Source organism: Octodon degus, unplaced genomic scaffold (assembly GCF_000260255.1).
Source record: "Octodon degus isolate 3935 unplaced genomic scaffold, OctDeg1.0 scaffold00023, whole genome shotgun sequence".
NCBI lineage: Eukaryota > Metazoa > Chordata > Mammalia > Rodentia > Octodontidae > Octodon > Octodon degus.
In genome coordinates, this window is record NW_004524599.1 from 980,230 (window position 1) to 991,934 (window position 11,705).

At 44.0% G+C, this 11,705-nt stretch overlaps 1 protein-coding gene across 1 annotated transcript in view; it reads left to right on the top strand.

The window, feature by feature from the left end:
* Positions 1-11,705, top strand: part of Kif13a (kinesin family member 13A) — a 201,125-nt gene that overhangs the window by 134,068 nt on the left and 55,352 nt on the right. The window contains exons 12-17 of the mRNA XM_023712054.1: positions 544-654; positions 1,178-1,312; positions 4,972-5,102; positions 5,781-5,867; positions 5,987-6,150; positions 8,410-8,529. Of these exons, the coding sequence (XP_023567822.1) occupies positions 544-654; positions 1,178-1,312; positions 4,972-5,102; positions 5,781-5,867; positions 5,987-6,150; positions 8,410-8,529 (748 nt within the window). The remainder of the gene's footprint in view (positions 1-543; positions 655-1,177; positions 1,313-4,971; positions 5,103-5,780; positions 5,868-5,986; positions 6,151-8,409; positions 8,530-11,705) is intronic.

An 11,705-nucleotide genomic window follows, 5' to 3' on the forward strand; every position in this document is an offset into this window, starting at 1 on the left:
AAGAAGAATATATGCAGTGTATTATTTGTTGAAAAATAAATAAATAAATAAAAAGAAAAAAAAAAAAACAATCATCCATAAAGAAAAGTAGCGTAAAGAGTCCAGGTGTAAATTTTAAAATAACCGAGAAGAATCTTTACCATTCCCAGTAGGTTAACATAGCTGTGTGCTTCTGGCAGTGGGTATTAGTATCTGACTTAGCGAAAAGGAAATCTGCAAAAGTAACAATTATTCCTACTTTGACATTTTAAAGACGTCTTTAGGTCTATAAATGTGAAATTTAAACATGGTGAATAAAATGACTGCTGCAACGTGTCTCATCTTCATTCAGGGCACTGGCATTTCTTTTTCTCTGTGAAGCAATAGTAGCTATGTCCGTCTACGTTTTGTTGCTCAGTAGAGATCTGAGAGCCACTCCAACGGTGCTTGGCTTACTGCTTCCAGTGGACTCCTGACCCTGCTTATGAATAAGTACTCATTGCATGCATTTTGTATGTAATGCTGGAAAACTTTGAAAGTCAGATCTCTGGTTTTATTTTAAAGGCTATGAAAGCCCCTGAACTGAAGGAGAAGCTTGAAGAGTCTGAAAAGCTGATAAAAGAACTAACAGTGACCTGGGAAGAGAAGCTGAGGAAAACAGAAGAGATTGCACAGGTAGCCTGATAACTTAGGCCTAAAATAGCCCAGTCCCTTTCCACTTACTGTCTTTTTTGTACAGCCACCTGTCCTCCTTCAAAAGGCTCAAGAGGGTCCGTCCACTGGACCAGAGACCGCAGAGAGAGTTTTAGACATTAACATCGTATCTTTCACCAGTTAACAAGCTGGCCCATAATATTTGCTAGAAAGAGCATTAGCGAGTGCTGCATTTGAGTGGGCAGGGTGGGTGGAAATGTGTTCCTGCCTTCCTGCTCCTCTCATTGCAGCGGAAGTCTGGTCTGAGATTCTGAGATCACCTGGCTACCCCTGGGGTGGTCATCCTTATATGTCAGCTTGGCATCCCCGTGGCACCATCACAGGGTGCCATGCCCAGCTCGCTCTCAGCGAACGTGGTTGAGCTCAGTAGAATGTGTCATCTCACTGGCATTGTCCCCAGAAACAGTGACTGGCTCTTTCCATGGATACGTCTTGTAAATAGAGCAGCAAACAGAGCTCCCTGTTCTGTCTGTTCTGTGCTCAGGAGAGGCAGCGGCAGCTGGAGAGCATGGGGATTTCTCTGGAGACGTCTGGCATCAAGGTGGGAGATGACAAGTGTTACCTCGTCAACCTGAATGCAGACCCTGCGCTCAACGAACTTCTGGTTTATTACTTGAAGGTGAGGCTGTACATGAGTAGCTAATTGCAGCCCTCAGCCATTCATATGCAGTTCCCAGCGAAGCCTCCAGGGCTGTTGTCACCACTGCGCCCTTCCCTTCGCATCCGGTGTAACCCTCCGAGTGAAGTGATGGGTGGTACAGCCCTGTCAGCAGTGAGAATGAGGAGCGACTCTTGTTCTGCCTGGGGCTGGGCCGGGGGCCGACTCCCTATGAATGCAGGCTTCAGAGGGGAGGAACAGGAAGCCCTCAAGTGTCCAGGCAATGCCTACCAGTAGGAGAAGATGTCGGGAGTGAAGTGACAGGGATCTGAGGTTACATGGCTCCAGCCACAAAGATCCTGCACAGCTTTGGAGGTCCTTGCTACACTCCTGCAGATCACAACATCTACCTGAGGGCTGGGGAAATAGCTCAGCAGCTCAGGGTCTGCCTGACAAGCATGGGGTTGCGAGTTGGATCCCTGGTACCAAAAAAAAGAGATCATCCTGACTCTAAAGAGCCATTTGTGCTTGGTGTGTGGTGCACAGCTGTCACCTTAGCACTCTGAGAGGTGGAGGGAAGAGAATTACAGCCTGGGGAACTTACTGGTGCAAGGAGAAATTGTCTCAAATTTTGAAAATAAAAAAGGGAATCCGGGCATGGTGCGAAGGCTTCTGCGCTAGATTAGACGGCAGTGTTCACCCAGCTCTGTTCTTCATAAGGCTCCATCCTCAGGAGAGAAGTGCTGGCCTCATGACCGACCGCTCTTCAGGGGCAGCCTCCTGGGTCGGCACTGCACCCTGACCACAGGAGTCGGGTTATTGCAGCAATTCTCAAACTTTCTGGCTTCAGACCCATTTATACTCATTTTTAGGGAAGGGTCCACAGGGTATTCAGGGTCTCACTACTAGATAGCACTTGAAGTGATCCGCCTGTTTACAGTCTCCCAAGAGCTGGGATTACAGGCGCACGCCACCATACCCAGTCTCACTTATACTCTTAAGGAGTATCAAGAACTCAAAAAGCTTTTGTTTACCTACATTGTATCTATCTATGCTTATTATATTAGATATTAAGACTGACAACATTTAAAAGCATAAATTAAACAATCATCTTTAGAGCAACATCTTATACATCTGGGCAAAACCTCCACTGTATACGCATGATAAAATGAAATCAGACACAAATAACATTTTTGTTAAAGTCCTTTCACCTCACGGGCCTCCCTGAAGATTCCTAGAGACATGAAGGGTTCTCTAAGCACACTTTTAGAATTGCTGACCTATTTGTGTAGTAAAGAATAACAATCTACCGTCCTCCCCACCCCCCCAGAACCTGACTTTATCTGATCTCAGAAGCTTAGCAGAGTGGAACCTGGGTAGTACTTGTATGGGAGAGCAGGACACCCACTGAAGGCAGGCACCCAGCTGACACTAATCCAGGGCATTCAGTGTACCATCAGGGCCTATGCCTGTTCTACAGTGACTAAGGAAATGATTAAGGAGTAAATTGCTTCTGCTACCGCATTCACTTTAAAATGACAAGACCCTTATTCACTTTAAAATGCCAAGACCCTTATTTTTTTGTTTACCTACATTGTATCTATGTAGGTAAACAAAAAAATAGGAAAATATTATCATCATGATTAAATAACCTGGGGCCAGGGAGATGGCTCAGTGGAATAAGCGCTAGCCTGGCGAGCACAAGGGCCTGAGTTCAATCCCCGGTTCTGCAAAGAAAAAAAAAAAAAATTAACCTGTAGGACAATAAAAAAAAAGTTGCTGTGAATGAACAAGAACTCATCAGTGACCAAATCACCAATAGCTGTAGTCCTCATATTCCTTAGGTACACAGGATTTAAAAATCACACCAGTCTCTACATTGTATGACTCCTAGCCTTCAGTACTCTAACATGGGCATTCAAAAAGTAAATTTTTTTTTTCTTTTTTTGCAGAACCGGGGATTGAACTCAGACCCTTGCACTTGCCAGGCAAGTGCTTATTCTCCTGAGCCATCTCCCCAGCATTTTAAAAGTATATATGAAGTCCTGGACAGCTCAGTGATAGTGTACATGCTTAGCATATTTGAAGGTTCTGAGTCTATTCCCCAACACCAAAAAAAAAAAAAAAAAAACCAAAAGTAACATATATTAAAATAAGACTTTCCACAAAGCTGCTTTTCAGTGGTTCTTAAATATACTAACTCTTAATTCAAATAACCCTTAACAAAATCCTGCCAAGAAGGTCAAGTACATATTTAAATACATATCCTGGTTTCTCTACCATAAAAAAAAAGAAAGAAAGAAAGAAACCAACTGAGGCTCAGAGGGAACATGGCTTGCTCATGGGCACTTAATTTTTTTTTTTAATTTTAATTTTTTTTTTGTCCTGTCAGAGGTGAACATTCTATTGGCATCTAAATACTATAGGTGTTTGAATTCAACTAAACAATCTAACACTGGCTAGCAGTCTATAATATTAGTGGGTTATCCTCAGAAGTTATTGACTTGAGCCTTTTACAGCTCATCGTATTAATACGGATTTACTTTATATACCTCATTTTTATACTTTTCTGCTGGATGGTTAAGACCAAGATAAAGCAAGACCTATATACCCAGAATTGTAACTTTTGTATCTGATAAGGTCAGCCAAGTACTCTCAGGATTTATCCTGTAGCCCTGTACCGCCTTTTGTACATCCTTTTGTCAGTGTCTGACATGAGAATGAGTCACGGCCATTGCTTGACCAATTTGCTCCTGTGAAAGCTTGAGAAAATGTTTTTTCTCTCCATGTGACTCTCCCCAGGCTCACTTTAGATCATCGAACACATTTCTCTGTGGCTCCGTAATCTTCTTGATCAGAAAGTTTGGAGCACAACTGAGTTACATGTTGTTACAGTACAGGTTCTCCTATGTCCCGAGTCTTCACTGACCTTGAAAGGCTAGGGCCAAAAAGTTGGCTAACCATGCAGCCCTTTTCTCCAATTTTGATCTGCTAACTTAGGTTGTTAACCCTCCAGAAGAGAAGCTAATTATTAATCTGCAATATATGCAGTTCGGTTTACCCTCTCTGTCGAAATATCAAACATTTTGGCATATCCTGGAACAAGTATTTTCCATCAGATATTGATATGTTGAACTTTAAGTCCTTATAGAATATGAAGGAACAATAATTATATAAAAGTAGAAATAAGCATTTACATATTTTTACAAAGAAATTTAGAAACCTAATCATACACGGAATTGTAAGTTCATGGACACTTAAGTTACAAGTACTTAAGTCAGAATTTGGATCCAAGGTATTCAGCTGTCAAGTCTATTTTCTTGTTTTAAAACAATAGTAATTGCTATTGACTGTGGTCCTTTCTTTTCTTTAGTATTTAAATACTCTTTAAAAAAAAAAATTAGTGTTGGGGCTGGGGAGATGGCTCAGTAGAGTAAGTGCTTGCCTGGCAAGTGCAGGGGCCTGAGTTCAATCCATAGTTCTGCCAAAAAAAAAAAAAAAGAAAGAAAAAAATTAGTATGTTAAAGTAAGCATTTGACTTCTGATGTTCCAGATATCTAACATGTTTCATTTTGTAATAGTCATATTTATCTTATTGGATTGTTTATATTGATCAGAATAAATTTTAGTTGAGTTGCTAATTAAAGTGGATTTTTCTTTCTTCAATATTCTGTTCCTAGGATCATACCAGGGTGGGTGCAGATACCTCCCAGGACATCCAGCTCTTCGGGATAGGCATCCAGCCTGAACACTGTGAGATCGACATTGGGAGTGAGGGCGACGTCACCCTCACTCCTAAAGAAAATGCGAGGTGGGAGACGCTTCGTGTGCCTCATGTGCCTGGTTTTCATAAGGAAAAGGCTGCCTCTTTCTGTTTGCCGAGGTTCTGTCGAAGTTGAGGGTACACCGGGTACACAGGAAGAATCGTTTTCTGTTTGTAAAGATAGTGCAGCAACCCTGGAGCGCACTGACTTCGTTTTTATCAGTAAAACCTAAATCACCAGAGTTGGAGCACTACGGGGGGGGGGGGGGGGTGTTTTCAGTTTCCGAGTCTTAATGTCCTATGAAGGAAGATTCATGAGACTATTTGCAAAAAGTGACTTATTAGAAAAACTAAAACTGAAAATCATACCCATTGTTTTTCTTCATCAAACTTCACCAAACCTTTTAGATGAGGTATTCCCTTAATAGTAATTTTTTTGTTCATTCATTTTTGTTTGGGTGGGGGGATTAGGGTTTTGTATGTGTTTCCAAATTGAGACAGAATATCCCAGCCGGAGTGTTTTCTGTCTCCACCAGGAGCACATCATGTCACTGTGTGGCCCTTGGTCTTGGAGTGCGTGTTTCAGGGGGGCACAGATTCTGTAACCATTTCTCGAGCTGGTTCTTAGATTACATCTATTAAGAAATAGCTCCCCAGGGATCTGTGTGTGCCCATGCTGGGTGTGTGTCCTGGCCGCCCTGCTCATCCCTCCCTATGTCTCTTCAGGTCCTGTGTGAACGGCACTCTGGTGGGCAGCTCCACCCCGCTGTGGCATGGCGATCGGATCCTCTGGGGAAATAACCACTTTTTCAGGTAATGCCTTTGTGTTCACTAGCTCCCTCTCATACATTCTCCCCCCTCCCCCCCCCCCGCGCTAGCTATTTAAATACAAAGCAACTTGATTTTTTTCTTTTGGTGAAAAAACCCCACAGAATTAATTTACCTAAGAGGAAACGGCGAGATTGGCTGAAAGATTTTGAAAAAGAAGCGAGTCCAGAGCATGACCTGGACGCGGCCAGCGAGGCGTCCTCTGAACCAGACTACAACTATGAGTTTGCACAGATGGAAGTTATCATGAAGACGCTGAACAGTAACGGTGAGACCCCAGCTCCTCCTCTCCTGCTATTCGGTGAGAGATGAGTGTGTGCAAAATGGAGTCCTGGAATTTAGACCCGGCATTGCTGATTCCCACAGTAGGCTACTGAGGAGGTTTGGGGATCCTCTCCTCCCTCAGCCGTTTCCAGAAAGTGGACCATCCCTTTTTCTGAGACCTCTTGTTCCCAAGCCAATTGTGAATTTCCACAGTCCTAGAGTTCTGGTGGTTTTCAGATTTTATCCAATCTCATCACACAGCCAGCTGTGGTAGCGACCCCTGTAGGCCCGGCTATTCAGGGGGGATGGGCAGGAGGACCATAAGTTTGAAGTGAGCCTAGGTAAGGTAGGAAGAGCCTAACTTCAGTGAAAAAAAAGAAAAAAAAAATCCTATTCCTGAGCCTTTCGTTTCTAAATTGTTGAGAATGTGAAAGTCCCCTAGAAAATACAAATCCAGGAATTTTGAATAGAATCTAATAGATAAAAGTTACATTTGGGTACTCAAGTGGAAGGTGTACCCCTATAGAGACTCATTTAATACATAAGCCTCATTGGCTTAGAATCAAACAATAGTGAAAAAGCAGGGTTCTGTAGGCTTTTTTTACTTGCTCATGGCCTCTCTCAGATCCCTAGACAAGAGCCTTTCCTTAAAGCAGTGTTTCTGGGTCCCTCTGTCTGAAAGATTTCAATGTTTATATTAAAGTTCTTCCTTTTTCTGTCTAAAAGTGTGCATTCCTTCATCTTTTCTCTCCTTCAGTACTTACACCTGTGCATTCAGTAACATTCACACCAGATTCTTTCTTTTTCTGCTGTTTGATGAATCTGTCTTTACCCTTCCTGCCTACCTGTCTCCCTGTTCCCAATCCCTGGTGCCTGAGACCTCAAGGCCAGCCCTCAGCCCCCCTGTCCCTTGAACAAGATAGCGTTTCCAGGACTCCAGCTGCGTTCCAGGGGTAAAGCCAAGGCTACGTTCCAGAGGGTTTCTGGGCTTGGTCCGTGCCCACCTTTCCATTCATCCCTCCTGGCCACCTGAAGACCCATAGCTGAAACACACAGACTCCAGGACCTGGGACCCTGAGGCAGGCTGTTTGTGCCTTACAGGTTGCTAGGGACACATTTTGGTTTTTTACAGTTGAGTTCTTCCCCGAAACAGTGACTTTTTCACTCTGCTCTTTGAGTAAGCCTTTCTTGGAGGAATTGGAGCATGGCCACAGAATTGTCAGGTCTCAGGAGCTCTGCTGCTCTGATAAGATTTTGGTCTTTCTGTCCACCTCTCCCTATGGCTTTTTCAGTCTCATGAACTCCTTTTAAATTATAAAAATGAAGTATAAAGCAAAAACCAGACTCTGTAAAACAAATGTAATACAGTTACATACAGAGTATAAAAACACACAAAAATGAGAGAAAATAACGTTACAAAAAAGCCTGGTCATTTCCCCTTTAAATGTGAAGACTGAGTGTCTAGGTGCCCCGCTGGGGCTTCAACCTGTGAGGCTGGGTGGGCCACGGCTAGAAGGCCAGCTACAGGCTGCTCCTCCTTGCCCGCAGTGCAAGGAAGCCCCAAAGAATCCCCGCATGCTACTTCCTCCAGGAATCCCACCTGTGGTCCATTAGCAGCAGGCCTGCGCAGTGACTCCCCTGGGAGGGGTTTTCAGGAGCCTGAGGAAACATGTAGTAGCTTAGTGTGTTGGGGAGGTGTAGACTCGTACCAGCAGAGGGCTGCCCGTTTGGAGAGAGCTCATTTCATCAGATGAGGTTATAGAATTTAGATGTGTCTGTTGCTTAGCTGCAGAGTATCCAGATATTACCAAATGGATCCTGTATTCCTCTCAGAACACAAGTTTCTAGTTTTACCTAATTGCCGCTTTCTCCTTGTCACTTATAAATTAAACCCTGGGAGGCTGAGGCAAGAGGAAGGCTGCAAGTTCGAGGCCAGCCTGAACTATAGCAAGACCCTGTCTAAAAATAAATAAATAAAAAAATTCAAGAAAAACTAGCGAATAGAAGCATTCATGAATTTCTCTAGTCCTTTTAGCCAAACCTCATAGTCATCTGCAGCCTAGATCAGGGAAGTAACAAGAATTATTTTGCCAGTTGAGCCTGGCTCTGTGGTGCTGGCTTTGTCCATGTGGACGCACACTCCCCCACTTGCTCCTTACCCAAGCCTGCTGGTGAGTGGGTTCCCTCCAGGCACAAATGTGCTCTGGTGCAGATACTGAACGCTGGTGACCCGGGGTAATCACTGGATTCACCTCTGCACTAGGTGGCTTCCCGATGGTAAGCCTGTCTGCCTGGTGGTCTTCCCCTTGGTGGTCCTACTTGAAGATTCTCTTCCCCCTCCTCTGGCTCCAGACGAAGCTCCTCCACCAACACTGGGACAGAGGTTTTTACCTGACTGGCAATGGCATGAGAAGGCATGACACATTTTCGGCAGGGCTGCTGATTGATGCTTATGCTCTGTGCTTTGGCAAAATCTAGATGCTGTGATTGGGAAGAGGCAGAAATTTTCTGTGTATCCACGTAACTCTATATTCTTGATTAAAGAATGTTTCTTTTTAATCATAAGTTTCATCGCCTATCTTGGCTCCATTGTCCTCCCCGTGTTAAGGTAGGATAGCTATGCCCTCTCCCTTGAACCCACAAGCACAGTAAGGATGGATGATCTCACTGCTCCGGCTCCTGATGGCTTTATTACTGTGGAGCACACTGGGTCAGGGCAGTAGCACTTCCAGGGATGTTCAGCTCTATTAGCCCAGAAATAGCCTGGAATAATGTATTTTGAGTCCCTAGAGTAAATACTGACCTAAACCTCAATTCATTTGAACCTAAAAGAAATTCTAGTATTTATGAACAATAATGCCTTCTTTCTAGGATTCAAAATAGGAATGAAAAACTCACGTCTTTTCCCAATCTTGGTAGTACCTTGCTTGCTATCGACTGAAGAATGATTAAGGCGCTGGCAAAGGGCATAGGGCCAATTTACTCCATCTAAGACTAAAAGATTTTTTTTTCCCTGAGGACTTACTTTCTTCAAGTCAGTGCTTTGGACATCTTGGTGTGAATTAATTCCTTTAATACTCCTTTTCACATTAGCACCTCTGCCAGCACCACTGTCACTACGCTCTTCTCCATTTTCTGGGTGATTGCATAGTTTGAGTTCATTTCATAATAACCTGTCCAGGAAACGGTAAACTAAAGAAGGAAAGGTAGAGCCGTGTCCCAAAATACTGTGGTCTTATCTCCCTGAAAGACTTAGATCTTTGGTACTGCAGCCTTAGACACCAGGTTCACTGAATTTTAAAGCAGCTTGTTCAAGAGGAGGAAAGAGGGCTAGAGGTGTAGCTCCATGGGAAAGCACTGGCCTTGTTTGCACAAAGCTGTGGGTTTCCCAGCACTGCAAAAAAGGTCAAAACAATAAGGAAAGTAGAGGGGAAGGGATAAAACAGGCTGTCCCACTAATATTTGATTGAGTCATTAGAGAACTGGACAGATGGCCTTTGGCTTCTGTTCTGAGCCCTCCCAAGGTCAGATGGACTTCCTGATTAGGTGAGCTATTGCTTGTGAATGCGGAGACTTCAGACTGATCAGCTTGAAGGGGAGAAGCTATCAAAGGTGTCTATCAGAAAGGCTTGTCCAGCCTTCTAGTGGAACCTGAGATTAAAAACAGAGCCCACCGCTGGGGCTTTAGGGGTGCTGCTGAGTCCCAAGGGCAGGGCTGGCTGGCCCCGTTGGGGAGGCTCAGAAGGGGGAAGCTGGGGCATGCTGTTCTTTCTGGGAAGTCAGTGCTTTGAGTTGTGGACCCTGGGGAAACCTGGTGAGTAATAATTGTGCTGGGTTATGGTAACTGCTGGAAGAGCTGCATGGCCTCTGTGCTGGCAAGGAAGCCCTGCGCGAGACCCTTCTGCCTCAGCCTCTGGGGATCAGGGTGGTTCTGTGCCACTGACAAGAGGGATGACTTGGGCCAAGTACTCCATTCAGTATTTCTTAGCAGGGGCTGGGGAAATGGCTCAGTGGAATAAGTGTTTCCCTGGCAAGCACAAGGGCCTGAGTTCAATCCCCAGTTCTGAAAAAAAAAAAAAAAAAAAAAAAAAATTCCAGTATTTCTTAGCACATAGTTGTAATTCCTGTACTTGCTTTAAAAGTTGAGGCAGGGGGCTGGTGAGATGGCTCAGTGGTCTAAAGCACCTACTTAGAGCAAGCTTAGCAAAGCACAGGGACCGCAATTCATTCCCCAGCACCACATGCCAGCCAGCCCCGCCCCTTGGTGGGCTGAGCTGGCCACACACACACACACACACACACACACATGCACACACACACACACACACACACAAATAAAATAAAAATTTTTTTTAAAAAAGTTGAAGCAGGAAGATCTTGAGTTTGGTGTCACCCTGGGCTTAGTGAGTTCAAGGCCAGTTGAAGCTACATGGAAAGATTCAAAACAAAAACCCTAGTGCTGTCACTTTTTAGCTGTGTGATCTTAAGTCACCCCTAAAACTTTGTGAGTTTCAGTATCTTTATTCTCTTAAATGGGGGTGATATCTGCCCTGGGCATGCTGCAGCATTTCCAGGAGTTGGTGCTTACGAAGGTTACAAGCCCTCTGCTAAGACTTAGCCAGAAACTGGTAGAGATACTCTTGCTGTTGTAATTGTCATTTTAATTAAAACAACTCACTGATGCTAAGCATTTCTTGAGATTTTTAAAAAATTTGTTTTGTGTTATTTAACCTTATTTTTTAAAAAAGCATGCTACCTTTTTCTCTTATTACTAACATGGGAAATTAGTGCAATTCATATATTTATTTCACAAATGGATGTGGTGTTTTGGAAAAGTCAATCAATAACCATAATCAGGTAATACAAAATTTTTCTGAGTCACTTTAATGTCTTACTTCTTTCTAGAAATTAAACTGAGGGTAATTAATATGTAGGAAGATAACACAGTTGTCCTAAGGAGCAGGTAATTGCAAATGTACAAGGAAGAAATTATGCCCCAGGCTGATGTGAAAGCACACCTCTTCCCAGGTCACTGCAGCAATCTTGTTCTGGCATTGAGGTTGCCTGGGGCGCTGCTTCCCCTGCTGTCTGCTGCCCTGGGGATGCTGGGACTTTGTACAGTCACCAGTGCTTGATGTGCGTTGGGGGCAGGCCACTCCCCACTCATCACCAGCCCCCAGCAGCACCAGAGCCAGCGCTGCTCACCTTGGCGGGTCCTTGGAGCAGGACCCCTTAGGGCAGACTACCTTCGCATGTATGGTGGGGAGGCCAGTGGTGGGCCCATAAGATGTCAGGTACAGGTTTCTGTTATTGTTCAATTGACTGTCCTCTTAGATATTAGCATCTGAGAAATTGCCAGGCCATATACGCAATGTTTTCAAACATGCTATCTATGATTTCTGGGGCCAGGGAGATAGCTCAGTAGAGTAAGTGCTAGGGCCTGAGTTCAATCCCCAGTTCCGCCAAAAAAATAAATTAATTAATTAAATAAAAAACATAAATTTTAAGTCTCCTACCACCTCAGAGCAACTCAAGAATAACGAGCTTTGTGGTGAAAAT